Below are 24,078 nucleotides of genomic sequence, written 5' to 3'. Positions count from 1 at the left end.
TGTATGGGGGGGCTGGACTGCCCTGCATCCTTGCATGGGGGGGGGGGCTGTCACTTTGCAGCTTTTTTTGGAGAGGGGGTGATCCTCCACCGTTTTTCTCCTTTTTTTTTGAGGGGGGGGTCTGGGCCTCTTTGCATCCTTGCATGGAGATTGGGGGGGGTGGGAAGGGTGTCAGGCCTCTTTGCATCCTTGCATGGTGGGGGTGGGCATCGCTTTGCATCCTCATGGGGGGGGTCCTGGCCGCTTTGTAGCCTTGTGTGGGTTGGAGGGGGAGGTGGGAAAGGGGGGGGGGGGCTTTGCACCCGTGCACGGCCGGGGAGGGGGCTGTCACCGTGCATTGCCGCATGGAGGGGGGACCTGCACGGCGGGGAGGGGCCCTTGCTTCGCATCCTCCCTCGCTTCCCATTTGTGCATCGGGGGGGGGGGGGGAGGCTCTGCCATGCCTTGCTGCAGAAGACAACCTGGACGTGTGCATGCCCGCCCCCCCCCCGGGGGTCTGGAGCCCCCCCAGCAGGCGCACACACCCCCAAGGGTGCAGAGCCCAGGCCTCGGCGCTCGGTGATTCAGCTCCTTGCGGGGAGCTTTGATAACGGCGCTCCAAACTCCAGCTCTCGCTGCCTGGCGGCGGTGTCACGGCGATGACATGCCCACAGATGGGGAACGATGCTTTTTTTGGGGGGGTAGTTTGGGGCTGTTTTGGTTGTGCCGGGCATTCAGCAGCCGGCCTGGAGATGGGGAGCGCAGGACGTGGGCGTGCGGGCAGGTCAGCGATGGCAGAATTAATAATTCATCCCCAAAACTTCGGTGCGCCAAGGCACACCCCTCGATTGCTGTGCTGCCTGGATTTTAGAGAGGCTGCTGGTTTTGGTGAGAAAAAGACAGGGGAAAAGAGGTATTCGAAGGCATTTCTGTGCTTCAGGAGCATGCCTGGTTCAGGCCGGGCGGCACGGCAGGCAGGAGGTTAACGTGTGCCGTGCTCCTCTGTTGCAAGCACAGGGCACGCCGAGGGCTCTTGCACATAGCGCCTGTGATGCAACCGAGTCCCCAAATGCCCGGCTCCTTTCCCCAGGAGCTGGAGAGTCCAGGGAGAAAACCGGAGCTGAAGCATATTTTGCTCCAAGCTGTCATCTCCCTCGGCCCAGTTCTGAACCAAAGATGCTCATCCTTCATTTTCTGGTAGATGACAAATCAGCCAGGGATGCCAAGCTCTTGACAAGTAACGAGCAACAACCCTCGAGCCAAAAGGGGAAAAAAAAAAGACAACAACAACAAAAAAGCCAGAATGCTTTCTGCAGAGCTGCCCATCTATCGCAGGGCAACGCGATTTTGCCGGCTGGAGCGCGGCTGTTCCCAAGCAGCGAGCACCCGGTGCCCAGAAAGGCCCCTGCTGCTCGCTGAGGCTGCCCCGCGTTTATCAAAGCGCCTTCTATTTCGGGGAGAAAAAGGCCGGTTTGTTGAGCAGCGAGCGTCCCGTTCACACAGCCCGCCAGCGTGAGAGGGAGAGAGCCAGCCTTCCTTTAATGAGCTGGGCACAGAAAGGGAGAAATGTCATTGAAAGATTTTCCTTCGGTGATGGGGAGTCATTAAAAACAAGGCGTGATTCCCAGCCGGATTTTTCCAGCCAAAAAGCACACGGGATCAGTGCTGCCCTGCCCCGTCCCCAGCCCTCCTGCAGACCATGGAGAGTGACAGAGGAGGCCCCCACGTAGCTTCACCCCCTTCTTTTCCTCTCCCCTTTGCCGTTAGGGTACCCGTTATTTTTGCGTAGATCCAGAAAACCCAGATCAGCTAAAAACCAAGGAAATCATCCCCATGAAAACCTACTTGCCAATTACTTTCTGGCATGCGCTGGTGCCATAGCTGTAAAGAGACAGTTTAGGTAAAAACATGGAGCCTGCTCATTTCAAAGCAGCCGACCAGCTCTTTATTCCAACCACCAGGTAAGGAGGCAGTTGCATTTACAGCATCCTCCTAAGGAGGCTTTTTGGCTAAGGTTTGCACTGCGGAGCCCGGCCTCACGAGGGGTTTGTGATTTAGAGGCAATTTAGCCAAGTGCCGTTCCTCGAGCTGGAGCGCTTTGCAGCAGAAGGGGGAGGGAAAAAAAAAAAACAGTGTGGCATTTACTAATAAAACTCTTCAGGAATATTTTTAGCCGTGTTATGTCGCACTTCGCAGCAAAGCGCTCGCTTGTGAAGCCTCCTGGCGGAGGCAGAGGGCTGGGGGAGAGGCGCAGGCGGTGCTCCCGGTGGGATGAGCTGGGGCACGGGGCAGCCCGTGCAGATCTGTCCCAGGGCTGGCCAGGCAGCCAGCTTCTCCTCCCCTTGGCTGGAGGGCCTGACCTTTTCCCTGGCTGTGGAAATGGGAAACGAGCTCGTTAGAAATGGGCTCGGCAGGGGCTGGTGGGCACAGCTCAGCCCTATGGCTCCTGTGTCAGCTGCAGCTGATCCTCACTGCCACCCGGGATCGGGGCTGAGACCGCCCTACTCATCACATTTGTGAGCCTCCAGCCTCCCCGTGCCAAGGGATCGGTGGCCCAGGAGCAGTCCCCGTGGCCTTTCAGGTCTGTCCTTTTTTTGTCTGTCCCCGTGGCAGGAGCCACTTACAGCGCTGAGATCCACCAGGGCACGGCCACAGCAGCACTCAGGGAGCACCTATGCCCCTTGGCCAACCTTAAATAACCTGGCCCAGGGGTGCGGTGGGCCCCAGGTGAGGCAGCTGAGGAGCATTACGGGGTGGCAGTGCCCACCTGAAGATGGCAATGTGGCCCTTTATGGCCTGCAGCTGCCCAGGTTTAGTGTCACCGGTGGGTGGCTCTGCCTGGCTGGTGGTGCTGCTGCACCCATGGCCACCTGCAGCGCTTCCAGGAACAGTGGGGTCTGGTTTTCAGCCCACACTGGACATGTAGAAGAAATAATGAGTTAATCTTGGCCAAATTCCACCTGTGCTCAGGCTCCCCCTTTCCCCTTTCCCATCGCTGGGCACAAGCGGCTCATTAACAGCTTTCTCCCTCGCTTTGGGAAGCGCCGGAGGGAATAAGCTCGGCAGGCAGAATAGCATCTGCCATTGTGCTGCAGGAGCACAATCGGCCCTTTCGGAAGCTCGGTATTAATGATTTAGACACAAGTTTTGTGCTGTTTTGTCGGGGCAGCTTGCATTTGCATTAGAAAAATCCCGCCGAGCTGGGGAGCCCGGCCGGGCACTATCAATGGGAAACTGTTCTGCGCAGCGCCGCCGGGGCCAAAAAATGCGAGCTCGGCACATTTCTGCCTCCTGTTGTGGTCGGCATTACCGTGTTGATGCCTGGCTGCCCCGCTCCCAGCTGTTAGCATCGCTGCTGGGAAGCTTCTCCCTCCTCTGCCAAAGCGATTTATGGGATGTTGATAAAGTCAGGGGGGGTCCCAGGGTGCAGGGGGACGGCTAACGTGGGGCTGGCAGCGCGTGGGGGCACGCAGGGAGGGATGCTGTGGGGAGCAAGGCAGGACACGGTGGGCCGGTCGGCGTGGTGTGTGCACAGATAAAAAGAAAACCCCGGGGAGCTTTGCAGTCAGCTGGAAATGATGGAATTACAGGCGCTTGCTCGCTCCTCTTCGGGTCAGGGTGTTGTGGGGCCGTCACAGGGACTGCAGCACGTGGGGGTTTGCTTCTGCTTTGAGCCCAGCTCCGTCACCGCCGTGTCCCAGATAAGTCCCCTGGGGAGAAAGGGGAGAGAAGGGGGGGGGGGGGGGGGCAAATGGAAAAAGATGTTTTGGGGTCGTTTCTTCCTCTTTTTTCCTCACCCAGGAGAGTGTGAGCGCTTGCCGGCAACATGCCGCTGGTGAAGAGGAACATCGAGCCCCGGCACCTGTGCCGGGGGGCCCTGCCCGAGGGGGTGACGAGCGAGCTGGAGTGTGTCACCAACAGCACGCTGGCTGCCATCATCAAGCAGCTGGGCAGCCTCAGTAAGTCACAGCTCAGCATCCCCTGGGGACATCCCCCAAGGGCTGGGGATGACCAGGGTGCTGGGATGCTGCGGTCACTCGCCCCAGTTTGATACTGGTCAAAGAGCCCCTGACTGGGTGGGAATTATCCAGAGAATAAAGAAAGGAGGATGCTCAGGTCCAAAGGGAGGATGTGAGAGTGTTTTAAAACCCTCTTTCCTCCCATCACTGCTCTCTTTGAGAACCCCTCACTTCTTGACTTGTCTGGAAATAGGACAGTCAGGTTTTTAAAACCCTCTTCTTTTTAATGCAGATCACTCCTGGATTCCACTTGAATACGCCAGGTGAAAGATAGCTCTGTATAAAAGGTCCAAGTCCCCGCCTGCCTTCCTGCCCCAGCTCCGGTTCCTGCAGCAAAGGGAAGGACGAGAGCACTGCAGATGCGAGCGGGGACATGTAATAGGGGAAACCTATTTTGCTCCTGAATATTGAATTAAAATAAAAAGAGCAGCACAGGCTCTCCCTCTAATGCCTTTTTTTGCCCCTCCAGAACTAGATAATTTTCTAAAATACGCCCAGAAAGAGGAACGATGTACTTAGGGAGCTGCTGGCGTGCAAAAAGTGGGGAGAGGATTTGGTGTCCCCGCGGGCAGCGCAGTGCCAGGTCACAGCTCATGTGCCCCCCTGACAGGCCGGCACGCCGAGGACATCTTCGGGGAGCTGTTCAATGAGGCCAACAGCTTCTACATGCGGATGAACTCGCTGCAGGAGCGTGTGGACCTGCTGGTCATCAAGGTGACACAGCTGGACTCCACCGTGGAGGAAGGTGAGGACCACAGGGCGGGTAGCACCATGCCCGGGGCGGTTTTGGGGCTGGGAGGCACGTGCCCGGTGCTGGGTGCGAGGCCACCCCTGCATCCATGCCCCCCCTCCCCGCCCTGCGCCCCCAGTTTCGCTGCAGGACATCAACATGCGGAAGGCGTTCAAGAGCTCCACGGTGCAGAACCAGCAGGTGGTTTCTCGCAACTCCATCCCCAACCCGGTGATGGAGATGTACCAGCGCTGCGACAAGCCCCCGCCGCTCAACATCCTGACACCGTACAGGTGGGGCAGCCCCTCTGACGCTCCTCAGAGTGTGGGGAACCCATGGGGACCCTTCCAGGAGAGGTGCCAGGGTGTGCAGCCCCTTTGCTGCTTGATGAGGGCTGGGAATGCTGTTTTCCCCATGGCTGTGCCACCATAGGGCACCTGGAACGTATGGCCCTGCACCACAGAATCACCTAGGTTGGAAAGGTCCTTCAAGATCACTGAGTCCAACCATCAACCTTGCATGTGCTATAGCTCCGGTAATGATTTGCCATGAGTATTTTCAGTTTTTATGCCTAGAGAGGTTGTGGACTTCCTTGGAAGTCTTCAAAAGCTTCTGGACATGGTCCTGGGCAACCTGCTCTGCGTGGCCCTGCTGGAGCAGGGGTTGGACCAGGTGGACCCAGTGGTCCCATCCAACCTCACTCATTCTGTGGTTCTGTGAACCTGACCTACAAAATCCCACCAATTAATCATGTCCTTTAGTGCCATCTCCTCAGGATCCTAATGTGGTAAGGTAACCACAGCGCAGGTAATCACAGCTCCCTGTTGGACATGTTAATGGTGGTCCACCAGCTTACATCTGTGATCGTACCAAACTTCCCTATGGGGAGGAAAGGGGTCTTCTCCAGAAAATGATGGGGTCTTGTTTGTGGGAACAAATACCCAAGACAGCTGCCCCGCTGTCCCTGCTCGCAGTGGAGCCCTTGGGCTGCATGGAAAACCTGCGTGGAAAGCCCCAAAAGAGGCATGAGGTGGGACATGGTAGGGACCAGGGGATGCTGGTAGAACTGGTGATGGTGGGAAGGGCTGTGAGGGTGGCAGGGGTCTCCATCCATGCACTGCCATTGCTAGCACAGAAATGTTTTTGGGATTCCTTCCCCTGTGCCTAATAGCCCCCTCCTTCCCCCCCAGGGATGACAAGAAGGACGGCCTCAAGTTCTACACCGACCCCTCTTACTTCTTCAACCTGTGGAAGGAGAAGATGCTGCAGGCGACAGAGGACAAGAGGAAGGAGAAGCGCAGGCAGAAGGTAGCGGGCACAAGGAGGGCACTGCGGTGGGTGCAGCTGGGCGATGCCCCCCAGGTGTCACCCAAGGGCTGGAGGACATGGGGTGGAGGTAGATCTGTGGCTTGTGCGCCCCCAGGAGCAGCGGCTGGTGGAGGACTCCACCCGGGAGGTGAAGAAAGTACGGAAAGCCCGCAACCGGCGCCTGGAGTGGAACATGATGGCATACGATAAAGAGTTTCGGCCTGATAACAGGTTCTCACCATCCCCATATCACATGGCGTCATCGGAAGGATCACTGTCCCCAGACAATAGGCAGGTTTTCCTATTACGCGTTCAGCTCACTGGGTTTCCTTTGCTTTTTGGCACTTCTGGTTGTCGTCTTCGTCCTTGGGGGAACGTACTTCTGCTTGTCCTCTGTCCATGGGGGAAGGCACTGCCTGCAGCAGGAAGGGTTTGGGGGCAAGGAGGGGGTGATGAGCACATGCCTGTGTAGCTTCAGGCACAGCACTGTCCTGGTGCCCACCGGGGTCACATCCTGGACCTTGGTGTTGGGATAAAGTCAGAGAGCTTTAGGAGCCAAGGAAGGAGACCGGTCCAGCTCCGTTGCATCCTCCTCCTTCCCTCCATGCCTCCTTGTCCGTCTCTGCTTTGTGTCTGCTTTCCTCAACCCCACAACACCCCACACCCCCTCCTTGCCCAGCCCTCACCCTGCTGCCCATACGACCCTTGGCTTTTCCCCTCGCCGTAGATCCTATGCCTCGGATGCCGCCGACCACTCGTACCCGGCGAGCCCCAACCACCCGGCGCAGCTGCTGGCCCCCGCCGCCCACCTGCCGGCCGAGCACAAGGAGGGGGTCCTGGCGGCCGTGCCCCCCCAGGAGCACGTCTACCGCCCGCCGGCGGGCAGCCGGCAGAACAGCCTCAACCGTGCCCAGCCACCCCACGCACCGCAGCCCCCTGAGGCCGTGCTCAACGGGCCTAGGCCGCACTTGGTCAAGGATTTTGGGTAAGTCCCTACGGTTTGGGGTGAAGGGGGGTGTCCGGCATCGTTCCCCGTGTTGCTGACACCTCTTCCTCCCTCACAGCCCACAGCCAGTGCCGATGGCGGAGTACTTCGTGCCGCCAGCCCCGCCGCCCCCACCACCCGTCATCCCCTCGGCGCAGACCGCCTTCGACAGCCCCATGGCGGCCCCTGCAGCGCTGCCCCCCGGTGCGGCCGCTCCTCCATCCTACGCGCCCTCGCCACCGCCCCCTGCACCGCCCGGCCCCTACTCCGCTTCCCCGCCGCAGGCCGGCGCCATGGCCCCCCCCGTGGCCCCGCCGCCGCCACCACCAGGGCCCCCTGCTCTCGCCGCCTCGCCGGCACACTCGGTGTCGCCGCCGGCCCCAGCCGCCGAGCCGCGGAAGCCGGCCATCCCGCTGATGCCCATGAGCGACGCCCGGAGCGACCTGCTGGCGGCCATCCGCAGGGGTGAGGCGGGGTGGGGGGCTTCGGGGGACTCCGTGGGGGCACCCCGGCCAACACGCCTCGTGGTTCAGGGCTGGGGGTGTTGGCTTGCGTTGGCTCAAGGAGAGCCCTGGGTGAGGCACCAAGGTGGTGGGACCTGAATGGGACATGAATCGATGGCCCTGGGGGCTTGGAGGGGGTGCTTTTTGAGGGCTGGAGCACCTCTGGTGGGGAGAGGGCTGGGGTGTTCAGCCTGGAGAGGAGGGAGACCTCACAGCCACCTACTGATACCTAAAGGGGGCTATGGGACAGCTGGGGAGGGACTCTTTGTTGGGGGGTGTAGGAGTAGGACAAGAGGCAATGGCTTAAAACTGAAAGAGGGTAGGGTTAGATTAGATATACGGAAGAAATCCTTTACTCTGAGGGCGGTGAGGCCCTGGCACAGGCTGCCCAGAGGAGCTGTCCCTGCCCCATCCCTGGCAGTGCCCAAGGCCAGAGTGGATGGGACTGGGGGCAGCCTGGGCTGGTGGGAGGGGGGCCCAGGCAATGGCATGGGACTGGAATTAGATGGGCTTTAAGGTCCATTCCAACCCAAATCCTTCTGTGATGATTCTTTGACTTGGAGCATCACTGCCAGGGAGGTAGGAACCCATCTCTGGAGGTGACTTGGGGCACCACGGCAGCCTCCTGGGCCCCCGGCCTCCTTTCAGCCTGCAGCTGATGCAATTCTCCAGGGTCGTTCCCAATCCTCCTTCCTGCTCAGTGCAAATCTTCAGGCTGAACGGAAGATTTGGCTCCCAGGAAGCTCCAACATCCTCAAGGCTGGGTGGAAGCCAAGGAGGAGGGCTATAGCTTGGTGATCATGGCCCGTTCTCTGGCCGCCCCCTTCCAGCCAATGCACGTAACTGGGGGTGGTCACACGTGCTTACGGGTGATGCAGCCCCTAAAGCCTTTCCTTTCCTAATGCAGGGATCCAGCTGCGGAAAGTCCAGGAGCAGTGGGAGCAAGAGGCCAAGAAAGAGCCCGTGGGCAACGACGTGGCCACCATCCTGTCCCGTCGGATCGCGGTGGAGTACAGCGAGTCGGACGACGACTCGGAGCTGGACGATAACGAGTGGTCAGACTGAGGGGGCCGGGACCGGGCTGGCGGGGAGCTGCTCCGCACCAGGTGCGTACCTGGGTGCCCACACCCGCCATCAGCCCCGCTAATTCAGGAGCTTTTGCTTTTTACACCATGTCGAAAACCATGTCGGGCAGCGCTGGAGGCTGTGCACGGGTAGGACATGCCTCCGGGGCGGTGAGGCTGGGAATTAGCAGCACCTCCGCGTTTAACGATGCTGGAAATGCTCTGGCACCGGGTAATGCACGGCCACAGGGTGGCTTTGTTAGGGAAACGACACCGCAAGGTGGTAGGGCTTTTGCAGCTAGATGTTAAACGCGTAACAGGGAGACCGAGGTGTTTGCAACCTGAGCCCCTTCCCATCCTCGGGACCAGATTTTTGTGATAAAAGCGTGAAGGCAAGGCTCATGCAGCTGGCACACGTGTCCTGGGGGCAAGGGGCTGGGGGCCATGTCCCAAAAGCCCTGCAACCCTTGGCCTGACTGCTAAAGCACTGCAGTTTTATTTGACAAAAAGATAGAAAAAATGCTGCTCTTAGGTAAACCCAAACCACTGAAACAGAGCGAGGCTCAGTCTCGCTCTCTCGATTTGCACTTTGTAGCCCCACAAATGCCACTAGTACAGTCGAGGGCAACCCCATCCCGGAGCACTAGCCTGATGCTGCCCTCTCCTCATCCCCAAAGCATGGCACTGGTGGGGAGCACAGGAACCCCCCCCCCCCCCCCCCCCCAGTGCCAAAAATACCAGTTTGCTCATCAAAATAGCGCATGATTCATAGCTGCCTTTTCACGCAGCTATTGAGGGAGGATTTGCAGGGCTGGGGGTGCAGAACAAATGGGTGTGAAATACTGAAAATATCACAGCCAGGGGTGAGGATCTGCAGAGGGCTGGAAGAGGCTCCCCACCAGCAGAGAACAGACCAGAACCAGGCGTGGACCCATCTGGCACAGCCACCTGGCCCTCTCTTGCATTCCCATATCCAGTGAGCCCCAAAATGGGGGAGAAACCAGAATACTCCCCATTGCATCGCTTTTGGGGACTTTGTGCCCACCTCCCCAGCAGCCGGGTGGGTGAGCACATAGGTAGCGTTCCCAGTCCCTGGGAGCGAATCGACCTGTAAAGCAGATGGGAGGATTTGGCTGGGACCCAAAAGGCTCAGGGAAGCTGATGCTTACTTATGTCTATCCTGAGAACTGCTGGTCTTGAATGACACCCTATGTGCCCCTTTCTCCTCTGGAGAAAGAGAGAGACCCTCTCTGGTGAGACACAATGACCATAGCCCCCAGCTTAGCTGCTAAGAAACGTCACCATGAACCCTTGCCTGTGCTGAGTGACACAAAATAGCCTATTTTGTTTAATGCAACACTTCCCCTTTCTCTGCATCCCACTGACTCCTCCAGATGGGACTCGAGCAGCATGGCAGGCTCCTCCCCCCCACCACCACAAATTTGGCCACAGTGGATGGTCCCACGATCATTAATGCAGTGCTGAGCAGGGCTTGGACCAGGTGCAGGAGAGGGCCAGAGCATCTGGGGAAGGATTTAAGGTGGGAAGCAAGATCTGTTAGTGTTGGCAGTGGTTCTGCACCCACTTCTGCCCTGCATTTTGTTCCCCACTTCCTTCAGGAAAGCCCCCCCTTGGCATCAGCACAGCTGGAGGAGCTGCACAGAAAGTCCTTGGGGTTTTGGCCCGGTCCTGGTGCCCCTGTCCCAGGGGAACCACCACCATATCACAGCGGGGGTCCCTTTGCAGAGCAGCTGGGATGTGACCTGGAGAGAGATCAGAAGAAAGCCTTGTTTAAAAAGCAAAACAAACAAACAAAAAAAAAAACACATACAAACCAGAGTAACATTTAAGCAGCCAGCTATCAGTACTTAGCGTGGAACAGTGTTAATACAGATGCAAGCACTGTACTGTTTGTATGTACAAAAAGAAAGGTTATTTGGGTAATTCAGCAGGAGATTAATTCCCCTTGAGGGAACAGCAAGGGGCTGCCCTGAGCCATTGGGGCGCTTGTGGGGACCCCCAGTGCAGGGCTGGGACACTGCCAGGACATCTTGTTGTCACACAGGGACAGGGAAGGGCCTTGGGGACATGTGGGGCTGGCTCGTCCCTCAGGTCTGTGGCCATCCCCATTCTAGGGAGCAGAGCTGTTGTGGCAGGAGCTGGAGAGTAGCCAAGTGCCCCCACAAGGCCAGGTCTCTCCCCAGGCCCTGGTTGTGCCATGGCACAAAAGCCATGCGATAACTCCAGCAGGACTCACTGTGGTGGCACCCAACAGGACCATGAGTTTTCAGGGACACCACCTCATAGCAATCCCATGGTGCTGGGGGTTGGAGACATTGTCCCATGCTGTTTTTAGGGTCAGTGCCACTGCATGGCAAAGCACTCGACAATCACACACTGAAGCCTTCTTGCCCTGCGTGGGTTGTGTTGATGGAGGAGCCAGGAGCCTCATGGTGGCAGGGAGTAGGGCTTGCCCTCATTCCTTGCAGCTTTACATTCTTACACCATTCTGGGGTGTCTCAGCTCATCCTCACCCTTCATGCTCTGCCTGAGGAAGCTCCCAGCCCCTGGTGACCATCCTCTTTCACACAGCAAGCCAGCAGGACCGTACCCTCCTGGCACTGCCCACTGCTTGCAGACACCATAATCCAGCTCTTCCCAGGCCTTGGCTGCACTGAAGCTCTCTTGATACCCCAAGCAGGCAGATCCACAGGTGGCCTCCCCAGATAGATGTCCACATTGCAGCTCATTGCTCTGGTTTCTCATGTAGTTGGTGAAGAAGTGACCTGTACAGGCTGTGGACACCCATTTCTGGCCCAACCATAGCACACCGTGCTCTCACCAGCTCTCCTGGTGGCATCACAAGGCAGACAAGCAGCATATGGTGGCACCAAGAGCCCCAGTCCCACTCCTACAACAAGGCCAGCTCTGCTGACAGAGCAGCCTCCATGGTGCCTTGACATGCTCAGGCACCTTTAAGGATGACCTTCTTCATTTTAGGCATACTCATCTAATTTCGACCAGGTCACCTCTGAAACCCAACACGAGCTCCTTGAGTGGTCTGGGCCAGGCTAGCTCTGCTGGAGGTGGTTGTGCCATGCTAATTAACTCTGGCTGGCTGACCCATATGCTGCACACTCTGTTTTGTACATATGTGCCTATTTCTGTGTACTCCTCCAAAAGTAGGCCATGCCGCATTATACAACCTGAAATGCTCAAATCCCCATGTGGGCTGATATAAGAGTGAATATTTAAATATTTTTTATCTAACTTGGCAGCCATTAAAAAAAATACAATTCAGGTCACAGATGATTGAATTGCTCCTCTCTCTCAAGTGTACCCGAAGTGGGCTGAGGAGATCCTCCTGTACATTAAGGGATCACGTTCCCTGCAGAAATACGGCAGTGACGTTTCATTGCCAGCAGATAATCACAGAGTGCCAAACATTTAATGAGCCCAACCGATCTCCTGAGAGCTCCCCTTGCCATTTTATCTGCCTTCTCCTCCTTGCCAATTTATGGGCACAGATTAAAAATAATAAATAAAAGGCTGCCAACAGGGGGAAGTGTATTCTGTGCGCATACAAATGAATTAGGCTTGAGTCAGCCAAAGAATAAATAAGCTGGTTTGAGTCTGCTTGGAGATATTAGCAGAAGACTCTAGTCCCCAAGGTCCATCAGGAACCTCTCGGGCACCTCAGATTTACCTGATGAGGGATATTTTGGAGACTGCGGTGCCCGTGGTATGCTGTCTGTAAGGGCTGTGTCAGCTCTGAAGTCTGGTCTAGCTGAAGTCTCGTGAAGGTCAGTGGAGGTTTGGTAGCGGTCACATCCCAGCTTCTCCGTGATCTCAGGTGAGCTTTGGACTTGCTGTTGGTGCTGGCAGCTTAGAGGTCCTGAAGGAATCAAAAGGCACTGAGTGGTTTCTAGTTTGCCACCTTAGGCAGAGACCTGGGGAGGAGCGAGCATCATTGCCTATGGGGATCCTGATTTTGCACTTATGCTTGCCACCAGGATGAAGACTTCCTGGGCAAAACAAGACTGAGCACAGCTTCTCCAGGGAGCTCCCTCCAGATAAGAGCCCTCAGATTTCCTCCCACTAACTTTTCCACCCGTACCTCCTTTTCAAGGTCCTGACAGCCGGAACAGAAAGAAGCTTGGCAGACTCCCCTGGGAGCAGAGCATCAACACTTTTGATTTAATGATGAAGGGAGCTTTCACACAGAGGGAGACAGGCTTTGCAGCACCAGAGGTGCTGTTTTGGAGGGTGCTTTTCAGAGGTGTGTGGCCAGCAGGAGCCCCACGCTGTGTCCCTGGGGATGGAGCACGGAGGGCAGCTCCCCCCATCCGCTCGCCGAAGGTCCTCCAGCTCAGGATGCTGGCAAGGGGAACATAGGCTGTTTTTTTTGGGGGGGGTTGGTTTTTATCATTCCTGTTTTTCTCTAGTAGTAGTTACTTAGGGGTAAAAGTTTTCTAGGCTGGCATGTCACTTTACAGAACAAAAAAAAAGGACAAGAACTCTGTCCTTGAGGAGCTTAGAGTTTACAGCAAAGACCACATGACCTGCACTGCACTTTAGAAGCCACAAATGTACAATTGCTCTCATACCCATGAATTTACCCTCCCGACTGGGCAGCAGCACCTTGAGGACCGTTGTCCCTTCCCTTGGTGACCCCACGACCAGTACCACAACCACATCCCCCTGCCGTCAGCAAGGCTGTCCCATCTCCCCACTGTCCCCCCACAGAAGTGCCTGAGCAAAGCATGGGAGTGACAAGTGACAAAACCAGCACGTTTTGTCCCCATATAGATGGCTGTTCCCTTGGGGGGGTGGGGGGGGGGGGGGGGGGGGGGGGGGGGCCGGGGGCGGGCTTTCCCAGCCCCCCCCATGCCACATGGGGCTGTGCTCCTCTGGTATGCCCATGCAGTCCACGCGATGCCCTCCTTCAGGGGTTTATACCTAAGCCTAGGCTTAGGAATGCTTCAGTCTTTGAGAACCAGAACGGATTTCTTTGGTGAATCCAATCTTTTAACAGACCCCAGGCTCACACACAGGCTTTATTTTCTCCAGGTGAGAGTTGTGCTTGCATTTTACTGGGAAGAGGGGGAAAAACGTGCTTTGGGGGTGGGGGGGGTTGCCCCAAAGCCTTCAGTGACAGGAAGAAATTCCTTGGCTGGGGACCATCCTGGTGGTGGCACCGGGCCAAGGCAGGGCCTGCAGCAAGGGATGGGCTTGCACTGCAGGATGCCCTTAGGCTCTTATCAGATGGGACAAACTTGGCTATGGTGTCCCCTGAAAGCAATGTTAAGGTAACATTATCAGTCTTAATCTCTGTCCCATGCTGGGACAGGGCTCTGAGGCCACAGAGCCCTCCATAACACCACACAATGGCACACCAACCATCTTCCCCTTCCCCCAGGGACATCTCTCCTCACAGAGGTCCCTCTGTAGCCTTGTGCTTTTAGCAGAACATGCTCAAGTCTGCGGTTGACTGTTGCGTCTGGGGGCTTGTGGTGGGAGATGAGCCTTTCCCCACACTCCTCACCTGTGGTGACAATGTCAAGGGACCATGTTGGCCCTGGGGGACTGGCTCCATGCTAGAATTGCCATTGAGCTGAAGGCACTAGGATGGCAGAGGAAAGGGAAGGAAATCAGCCTGTCATTTTTGGGTGGCTGGTCACACTCCCACCACTCTGTGGGAGAATATCTCAGGTAGGTAAAACAAAGGGCAGGAGGGGGAGCAGCATGGTCCCCATGCCAGTGTCAGACTGAAACAAGGCCCAGGCCTGAGCTGTGGCAGCAAAGTTAAATCACATCTCAGGGGAGGTGAGGATGGAGGGACTCAGGCAGGTCTCTGCCACAGGAGGTCTTTGAGAAGTAGGTAGGTAGACACCAGAGAGAGGGGCAAAAGCCCTGAGCCTGTCTGGGCATGGTGTGGAGGTGCCTGTGGAGCACCTCATCCATCCTGGTGGGTCTGCAGATCTGCCTCATCCCCTTCTTCAGGCTTGTAGCACCACTACCTGCAAAGCCACCCTATCAGCCTGGGTACACCCCTTCCCCCCTCCCCCCCCACCAGCTTCTTTGCCCCTTTGCTGTTTTTTTTTGACCCTCAGATATAATAAAGATTAAGCATACTAGATTAAGATGCAAACTAACAGCAGAAAGTCAGGACACACAGCTGGTACCACTGATGTCCACAGACTACGGTGTGTACACAACACCGGCACCTTAGGGCCAGCACCTTAAAAGTTACCCATGGATTTGGGGTAGCTCAGCTGAGGGATCTAAAAATAAATAAACCCCTCCATGAAAATAAAACCAAGGGGAAAAAGAACTTACATGATTGCCAGGAGAAAAAAAATCCAATCTGCCTTCTGCTGGAGAAGCAAGAGGAAATCAGACCCAACATTATTTCCCAGCTAGCCACCAAAAACTGGAGCAGTTATCACCATAACCACTTTCAAAATTGATTTTTATAAGAAACCAATTCTCAAGAACAAAACAAAGAGCACACCAAACCCTACTTCAGCAAGGTCTCATACTCTTGTAGGAAGGTCTTTTATCCCTGAAGGCCCCACCTCAGCTCAGGTGCTTCAAATCTCATTAATTTTCACCCATTTTGGGTGTTTGTGTATGCCTGATGACTCAGCTGGGAATACTTCCTCAGCAGAAAGTCACTTGCCATGGAAAAACTAACCATACAATTCCTGCATTAGGAATAAAGTGGGATTTGAGCCCCGTGAAGTTGCCATGGTGCATGTTGAGAGACTGTTCATTCCTCTAGAGGTGCTCCGGAGGAAGAGAGGTGCCACTGCTGGCCTCCCAAAAGCCATTCTGTTATGAGCCTTGATCCCAGAACCACCACCAAAGCTGGTTTTGCCCTGAGAAGCTCCAGGTTTGCGTTTAGCTCTGTCCAGTTTTCCAGAAATGAGGCCTCTCTTTGTGGTGCCTTTCCTTGCAGATCTAAGCAATTTAGGACAAAGAAAGAAAATCCCCACCAAAAAGAAACCTTTTGCTCTGAAACACATTTTTAGGGCTGTTTCGGGGTTGATGGCTCCTTGTTTTAATAGGCTCCCTTTCGGGGGCTTGCCTGGGGGATCCTGAAGCAGAAGCCCCCCAGTGTGAGCTTGAGTCGGTGCCATGGCGCAGATCCTGCTCCAGGTCAAACATGGGGCTTGCAGGAGGAGAAGCTGGGAGGCAGCGGGGTGGGATTATCGTTGACACAAGTGCCTTTTCTGGAGATCCCCACTGCATTTCCAAGGAGCTCCCAGGGGGGGTTGGAGCAGTGGGTGGTGGAAATCCGGCGGTGAGCGTGCCCGTCCCCTGCCAGGGGGAAGGGGCAGAGCATTTCCCGGCACTGGTGCGTGTTTATGTTGCTCGGCCTGCCCTCACCCAAGCGAAAACCTGGACAAAACCCTGACATGCCCACCAGGACTCCTCCTTCCCTGCACCTGAGATTTTATCCCAGGACAGTTCTGGCATCAGTTTTTACTCTGATCTTGGCCAACCTAAGGGATACCCGCTCTGGCAACCACACGTCTCTGGGTGCAAAAACAAGCATTGCACCTTGGGCAGGGGACAGACCCCAGAAGCACACAGTAGGGCTGCAGGAAGGTTGAAAAAAAGAATCCCTGCTTTGCTGCAGGACATGCTCCTGCTGGTGGGTTTGTTCCAGTGTGTGTGCCAGGGAGCCTTTCTCCTCCACCTCCTCCTCCTCCAGATGCAGGACTGGAGCCATGGGTTTCCACCACCTTCAGCAGGAGCACAGGCACCTCTGGGAAAGGCTGGCAAAGGGCATTTCTGCCTCTCCAGCCCTGCTGGAGAGGCTCAGGGCGGAGTGTCCCCAAGGGGAAGGCACAGTGGTGTGGCAGGGACAAGGACAATGTCCTGGTGGCACCTCGCGCCTGGCACCGGGGGAGCTCATCAGCTGGCGGGGATGCCCTGATGCTCCAAAAGGCTCATTTTTATTTATTTTTTTAATACCGGCAGACATACCACCAGTTTTTCCTTCAATTTACCACTTGATAGAAGCAGCTGACGGGAGACGGGCGTCTCTCCCACGGGAGGGTCACACATTGCAGGCTATAACCTGATTTCCATTATTATATAGTTGACATTAAAGAAGAAAGAGTCGTTCACTGTCTAATGGGGTCTTTTAACCACGTGCACTTAGTCCATAGGTGAGTAGATGTTGCTGCTTGTATCTATCTACCGTACACAGTCGCTACGTGTGAACAAGTGTATTTCTCCCCGGTGTTGTGGGTGTCCTGCCTGTCGTGACACTAGGACGGGAAGGTAGGGACGACGTTGGTTGCGGGACGAGCTTTCTTCTGTACAGGGTAGAGAGGAAGCCTGCGGAGAGCCGAAGCACCGCTTGTAACTACATTTGTTAAAGCGTCATACGACATAATCCTGAACTGTTGACACTTTATGCATGTGCTAATAAAAAAAAAAAAAAAAAAAAAAAAAAAGTAAAATAAAGATTTTAAGAGGTTAAAGTATATTTCATTTTGGCTTTTTGTCAGCTCGCCCTCGCCGAGCCTGTTTGCTGCAGGGGGAGTCATCGGCCCCGTGATGCTCAGATTTCTATTAGAGGCCGGGGGCAGGGGAAGCGCGCAGAGCTGTGATATCTCTGTAACCCTTATTTTAGAGAAACCAGCTCTCAAAGATATTAATTCCCAAGGGTATGTAATCCCTGACCGCCTGGGTAATTAGATAGCCTTCCGCTGGAAAATTTGCTGTCCCAGAGGCTTTGCTGAAGGCTCCAAAGGGATGCATGACCCGGGGGTGCCCTTTGCCCAAAACCCACCCAATCTGCCCCAAATTGCCTGAGCCCAGGTCAGGGAAAGCGTAAGCGTGTAGTAGCCTGGGTTCAGCTGCAATGAAGACACAGACACACGCGGTTTGGCACATACCTGGGCCAGGAGCCCAAGTCTTCAAATGTGTTTATTTTAACACCCTCTCCCCCCGTTTTTGGATAGCCTCTTGACAAATCACTTTAACAGTTTTATTTACAGTAAGAAAAATAAATTACTCTTACAGATGAATGTATAATATTATACACAATAGAGATACAGTGCAATAACAGCATTGATTTGCTTTCACTCGCTCATAAAGTGCGTCGTAGGGGCTTGACTTTACCATGACCGAATGGTAACTGCACATTTTCCTTTGAGATCAACTCTCCAAGTTAAAACAGTTACATCAAAATAATTTGCTGTCCTGATTGCTCTGAAGCGTCCTCGTTGCTGAGAAAGCAGATGTGATGAGAGGGGAAGGAACAGCAAAGGAATAACCTCGGGTTAGACACAATTGACATCAAGCAGAGTTTACAAAGGTGGCTACTTCTGTCCTCAGCCTCTCCAGTGCTTTATCCTGCAGCATTTTTCGGCTGGTCTCAAGATCCTTTTCCGTATGACAGTCATTGTATCCCAGGCCGATGGGTTGGCAAATGCACCCAGAGGGACCTGGCTTTGCTAAGCCATTGCTGGGCTTGGAGCTGGGGACAGTCCCCATTCACACCCCCCAAAATTCACATCCCCCTAAGCCAGGGGCAGAGGAGTGGTGGGCCACCCGTTGTGACATGGGCAGGCTCTGCTGAACATCTCCTTTATCTCTGTAATGCTCCGCACTGCAAAGTTTTCCAGTGGGAGTGGGAAGGCTCAGGTCTGCGGGTGGCCAGGACGGGGGCAGGGCAGCTCTCAGCGATTTTGCAAAAAGCAATGGGACTTTTAACAGAAATGGTGCAGATGGCAGAGACGGAGCTGTGAGCAGCAGCACGGCCACCTCGCCCCGAGAAAAGGTCGCGCGTGACTGAGAGGAGTTGCAAGGGGACACCATGTGCATCAAACAATTACTCCTGGCAATCAAAGGTAGCTGCTGATTAGTTTTTAACAAGGAAGCAAACACTTGATGCTGGTCAGTACACATTAATACAAATGATTATCAAGATCATTTTTAGAGACACCCCCCCAGATGTGATGCTTCGACAAGAAAGAGGTACTTTGTCCCCCACCAAGAACAGTAATGGTTTCTGGGGCTGTTACGCCAGGTTCAATTGAAACGCCTTTTTTTTTGAGATGAGCAAATTGTGGCTGTCGTATCAGGGCTGAAATCCTTAGGGTCACGCGTGAGGGTCACACGTTACCGTGGTTTGTCTGTGCTGGCTGTGCCCCGAAACCAGCACCGAAGGGTGCCAGCCTCGTTTCCCACCCCACGTGCAGCTTTGCTGGCTTGGGAGGGTTGGTGCTGACGGCCAACAGAAGGGGGCCCCAACATCCAGCAAAGCAGCCCGGTGCCCTCACCGATGCCCAACATCTCCACTCAAACCTTTCTCCAGTGACAGATGTTCTTTGGGAAAAACAAAAACCAACACGGAAAGGAAGGTGCAGTGAAATGGACGGAGATTTCCACACCCTGGTGCACACCACGTTACCTCAGGCCCCTTCACCTTCCTCCTCACCTCACCCTATTTCTTTTTACCCTGCTCTTACCTCCTCTCACCTCGCCCTGTTTCCACCAGAGGATATACAAGAAAACACAACTTTGGGCATGCCCAGGTGTGCCCAGAGCTGGTGGGCTCGTGCTACATCTCACTCAGAAATACAAAATGGGAAACAAATGCTGCCTTCCAGAGCAGCTTGTAGAAAAACACTTCCAAAATGCTCACAATGCTTCAAAAGTGGTTTAAACTAACTCTGCGTTGGGTGCTCACACCAAGGAGCTGCAGGGACCTGGCTGCGGTTACAGAAACCAGAAGAGAGGAAATGAGCAGAGAATGGTGTGTACATATAGCTACGTTACTCTTTTATATATAACTCTGTATGTAAATATATATATATTAACTTTTATATGCATACTGATTCGACAGTGTACCTCCTGCCCATCGCCCAGGGTGTTTAGAAAGGAAATGAGGGGGGAAAAAAAAGGAAAAAAAAAAAGGAGAGTGGCCACTTCTGAAAGGTAGAAAACAAGTTCAAGCCCCGTCCATGCTTTGGACGCTCTCAGCTGTTTTTTCACGCACTTGGCTTTGTGGGGCTGGACCCGGACAGACACACGGTGCTGTCGGGTGGCTGTGACCCCCCACAGCATGGGAAAATCCTGTCCTGCCCCAGTGGATCAGCTGGTGCCCGCGGGCAGCTCCGTGCTCTCTGCCCGGCCTCCCTCTATGGGACCTGAGCAAGCCCGGATCCCTTTTGGGATGCAACCCCCCCATCCCTGTGCAAGTCAGAGTGGAAGCCAGCCCAGGGGGGAGCTGGCCGCTCCCTCCCTGCAATCACTTTTTTTTGGGGGGGTGGATTCCCTGGGTGCCCCCATCGCTGTCAACCCTGCAGCAGCTCAAAATAGAGGCAACCCCCTAAAGTGCCTTCGCTCCGTAAGTCCTTTGGAGGCACCGCAACCCCCCTCCCCGGCCCCATACACCCCCCTCCATCTCCCTGTGCTTCTCCGGGGCTGCCCCTTCCCAGCCAGAGCAGCCCCCCCCCCCCCCCCGTTATTGCATAGCAGAGCAACACCTGATTTTGGGGCCCCCCACCCCACACACGGGGCTCTCCCCCCCCCATACTCCCAAAGCCGTCCCCCACTCGTGGCCCCGGGGGGCGGCAGGACCACCGAGCCTGCTGCCTCCTTACCCGAGACGAGACCGATGCCATCCATCGTATGGAGATCCTTTTCCTTTCTTTTTTCTTTTTTTTTTTTTTTTTGGTGTTTTGTGTTTTTAAATAAAAAATAAAATGTGTACGAAAATAACGTTTCTAAAGGAAACCATTATCATTCTTTTCTCTCTCTTTCTCCGTTCTCCACCTCCCTCCCTCCTCCTTTTTTTTTTTATTTTTTTCTTTTTTTCTCTATTTTTTTTTCCTTCCCCTTTGTTCCTCTTTCCCTTCTGGCCACCTGCCCATGGAGCGAGATGCGCAGGCCGGGGCTGGAGGGGCGGGGGGGGAGGGGGGTCCTCCCGGTGGGAAACGCGAACGGCGGAGGGGGAAAGGAGGAGGAGGAGGAGGAAGAAGAAGCGAGCGAGGGAGCTCCTCACACGTCGCTGGATGTCCTTGGCCTGGAGGAGAAGGCAGAGGGGATGCAGCCGCAGCAGGCCAGCCAGAGCGACTTCTGGATGTCGGGGTTGCGGAAGGCGTAGATGATGGGGTTGATGAGGGAGTTGCAGGTGGCGGGCAGCGCCAGGGAGTAGGTGTAGACGGCGGGGTAGCTGGAGTCGGCCACCAGCGAGTAGATGGCCAAGGGGATCCAGCACAGGGCGAAGGTGCCGAGGATGAGCGAGAGCGTGGAGAGCCCTTTGCGGGTGGAGGTGGCCTGCGCCGTGGCGATGAACTGGTGCTGCACGGCGATCTGCTGGGCGTGCCGGAAGGCGATCTTGCAGATCTGCAGGTAGAGCTGCAGCATCAGGGCGAAGAGCAGCAGGAAGGCGACGGCCAGCACGGCCGCGTTGTCCTTGGTGACGGGGCGCAGCACGCTGCAGGCGCTGGGCTCCCGCAGGCAGTTCCAGCCCAGCAGCGGCAGCAGCCCCACGCCCAGGCACAGCGCCCACATCAGCAGCACCGTGGCGCAGGTGAAGCCCAGCGTGCGCTCGCTGTGGTAGGTGAGCGCGTTGTACAGCGACAGGTAGCGGTCCACCGTGATGGCCAGCAGGCTGCACACCGAGGCGGAGAAGGCGGCCAGCAGCAGCCCCGCCGCCCCCAGCTCCGCCGCCTCGCTGGGGGGCCGCAGCAGGTAGCGCACGGCGAAGTTGCCCACCAGCCCCAGCCCGGCCAGCAGGTCGGCCAGCGCCAGGCTGCCGATCAGCACGAAGGTGGGAGCCCGCAGGCTGGGCGTGTAGAACAGCACCGCCAGCACCAGCGCGTTCTCCGCCGCCACCGCCGTGCCCGTGGCGCACAGCGCGATGTCCCAGGGGCTCACCGGGCCCCCCACGCCGCCCCCGGCCGGGGACCCCCCTCCTCCTCCTCCGCCGCCGCCGCCGTCGCCGTCGCCTCCTCCGCCACCGCCTCCCGGGGTCGCCGTGCCCGGGCCCCCCCCCGCAGCCGCCGCCGCCGCCGCCGCCGCCGAGGGCCAGGCGCTGGGCACCGAGGCGGTGCCGAGCCCCGGGAGCCGCTGCTGCTGCTGCTGCGGGGGCTGCCACGGCCCCCCCAGGGCGCCGGGGCCGTGCAGCATCGCTGGGGAGAGAGGGACAGGTCGGCGGTCAGGGCGGGGGGCACACGGACCGGCTCCGGCGGAGCCCCCCGCAGCGGAGACCGGCAGCCGGCAGCCTCCCGCAGCCTCCCCGGGGGGGCACCGGGGTTTTTCTCCCCCCCCCCCCCCCCCCTCCCGGCCGTCCCCTGCTCCGCATCCCATGCCCATCCCCTCCTCTGCCCCCCCTTCCCATCCTCATCCTCATCTGCATCCCTGTCCCCGTCCCTGTTCCCGTCCCCGTGCCCATCCCTGTCTCCATCCCCATCCCATCCGTCCCCATCTCCATCCCCATCCCCGTCCCCCCCGAGCCCCGCTGCGGGGTGCATGTATGTGTGTGTGTGTGTGGAGGGCTGTTCGGGTGCGTGCCCCCCCCCCCCGCTCCCTCCCCAGGGCACGGCCACCTTTTTGTCACCCGTTTTTAGCGCAAAGCCCCCCATCCCCCACCCTTTCCCTGCTTATCAGCGTTTATTTATTTTTTTTGGCGAGTAAAAGCCGCTGCTATTAATAGGCCAGCCCTCGCATGGATGCGGCGCCGCTGATGAAAGGAGAAGGCAGCGGCTGGGGACAGCCTGCGTTAACTTTCTCCTTCCCTCCTGCCTTCCCCTCCCTCGCAAGATGCCGCCGCAGGGCGTCCCCCCCCCGGCTCCTGCAGCACCCACCGCCGGCTCCTGCCCCCCTCGGTGCCCACCGTTGCCCAGCGGAGCCCCCCTGGCCCTGGGGGGGCTGTGCCCACCGCCAGCCCTGCTGCCAGCATCGCCCCTTCCCTTCCCATCCCCGCCCGGGGTTGTCGCCTTACCTGGCTTTAAGGCTGGAGGATCAGCTCTCTTGCCCCCGTTTTTATTTTTCCCCCTCCCGCTCCTTCCAGCCCTTGGTGTTGAGCCTCATTCCTCGGCGAGCATCGCTAATAACGCCGGTAGATAGCTGGCATCGCCTCGCACTTAATATTCCTGCCCCATTGGATCTGCTGATAAATCTCAACTCTGACGTCAAAGTCTTCACTTGCATTCATGATCCAAGCCTGTGAATCAGAGCGGCTGTGAGCAGAATAACAACGAGGCTGGCTCCCTGCTCCGCCGCCACGCGCGCGCCCGCCGGCACGAGGGGGCCGCGCACACGCGCACGCACGCCCCTCCCGCGTGCCCGACGCGGCTCCCCAAGGTCGGGGCCCGACGCAGAGGCCCGCAGGGGTCACAGCCCCCAGGGGAGGCCAGGACGCCTTGGCTTTTTCCCACCCGGTGCCCGGGGACGTGGGAATGCCGAGGGGGGAGCGAGGCGGCGTGCTGCAGCTGCTCCCCTTGGGAGCAGAGCAGCCTGGCGGGACGCAGACCCCAAAGGCACGGTTATTTTCCAGCGGCTCCGTCATTCCCGAAGGGAGCCGCGTCTTCGGGGTAGGGACGCTGGGCTCTCTCTGATCCCACTTCTCCCCCTCTGGTGCTGGTTTCATAATTTCACGCTCTCGCCCCCCTCTCTCGCGGGCTGGAGCTATGCGGAGCAGCGAGCACGGAGCCGCCACGGGCGTGCGGCCGCCGATGTGCAGTGACATTGTGACACTGCCGTGGGGAGCGGTGGCTTCGGCTGCCTCCAACCACTGCTGTTAGGAGCAGACGGGCTCCCCGTCAGGATGAGACTGCACAAGGGGAAACTGGGGAAGCTCCCGGGGGTCCCGAGCAGCCTCTGCTCTGAGCAGCGGTCCCCTCGCCCACCCCATGCGCACCCAAACGGGGCTCAGCCCGCCCCAAACCCCGCAGTGCTTGGCTGGGACCTCCCCGTCCCTCCAGCTCCTCCAGCAGAGCCCCACTCGGGCAACTGGGTGCCAGCCCCACGGTGTCCCACAGCAGTCCCGAACCGCCCTAAATCCCCCCGTGGGGCACATCACACCCGCAGCCCTGCCTGGGGGCACATGGCTTAGGGGTTGTGCTTTTTCCCTTAAAAACGGTGGCTGGCATCAAGCAAGGGACAAACCCGTGAGCTAAACCACCCAATTTCTACCCTCCTCCATCTGTAGAGGATGGTAACTGCAGTGCCGGTGACCGGCATGTTCACCGGCACCCCCAGGGACGTGACCGAAGCACCCCAAAAAGGGGGCACGACCCCACTGCTGCATGCACGGGGACAGGAGCCCACTGCCAGCACATGGGGACGTGGCCCCCAAAACATGTATATGGGTACAGACCATGTCAGCGTGGTGCGTTTTTCTAGAAAAAAAGGGCTTTTGCTTCATTTCCCCCCGTCTCTCGTGGTGTGTCGGGTGCTGTGCCCGGCCGCCCCATCAGCGACTGCTTCGCCTTGGCCGCGATCCGCCCAGCTGTAG

At 57.1% G+C, this 24,078-nt stretch overlaps 2 protein-coding genes across 2 annotated transcripts; one reads left to right on the top strand and one right to left on the bottom strand.

Moving 5' to 3' along the window:
• Positions 1–358: 358 nt before the first annotated feature.
• LOC118166245 (wiskott-Aldrich syndrome protein family member 3-like) lies at positions 359–10,380 on the top strand. Its single transcript, XM_035324989.1, has 8 exons — positions 359–3,938; positions 4,609–4,743; positions 4,868–5,021; positions 5,919–6,036; positions 6,152–6,327; positions 6,764–7,021; positions 7,101–7,486; positions 8,432–10,380. The coding sequence occupies exons 1-8, from the start codon at positions 3,806–3,808 to the stop codon at positions 8,587–8,589; spliced, it is 1,518 nt and encodes a 505-aa protein (XP_035180880.1). The 5' UTR covers positions 359–3,805; the 3' UTR covers positions 8,590–10,380.
• A 7,111-nt stretch (positions 10,381–17,491) lies between these two features.
• LOC118166246 (G-protein coupled receptor 12-like) lies at positions 17,492–22,990 on the bottom strand. Its single transcript, XM_035324990.1, has 2 exons — positions 22,564–22,990; positions 17,492–21,751 (listed from the first exon to the last, which is right to left on the bottom strand). Exon 2 carries the CDS (start codon positions 21,747–21,749, stop codon positions 20,616–20,618), a length of 1,134 nt encoding a protein of 377 aa, XP_035180881.1. The 5' UTR covers positions 21,750–21,751; positions 22,564–22,990; the 3' UTR covers positions 17,492–20,615.
• Between the last annotated feature and the right edge of the window lie 1,088 nt (positions 22,991–24,078).

This window comes from Oxyura jamaicensis, chromosome 4 (genome assembly GCF_011077185.1).
Source record: "Oxyura jamaicensis isolate SHBP4307 breed ruddy duck chromosome 4, BPBGC_Ojam_1.0, whole genome shotgun sequence".
NCBI classification, from domain to species: domain Eukaryota; kingdom Metazoa; phylum Chordata; class Aves; order Anseriformes; family Anatidae; genus Oxyura; species Oxyura jamaicensis.
Note: the sequence above shows the minus strand (reverse complement) of the source record. Positions and strands in the feature narration are given on the sequence as shown.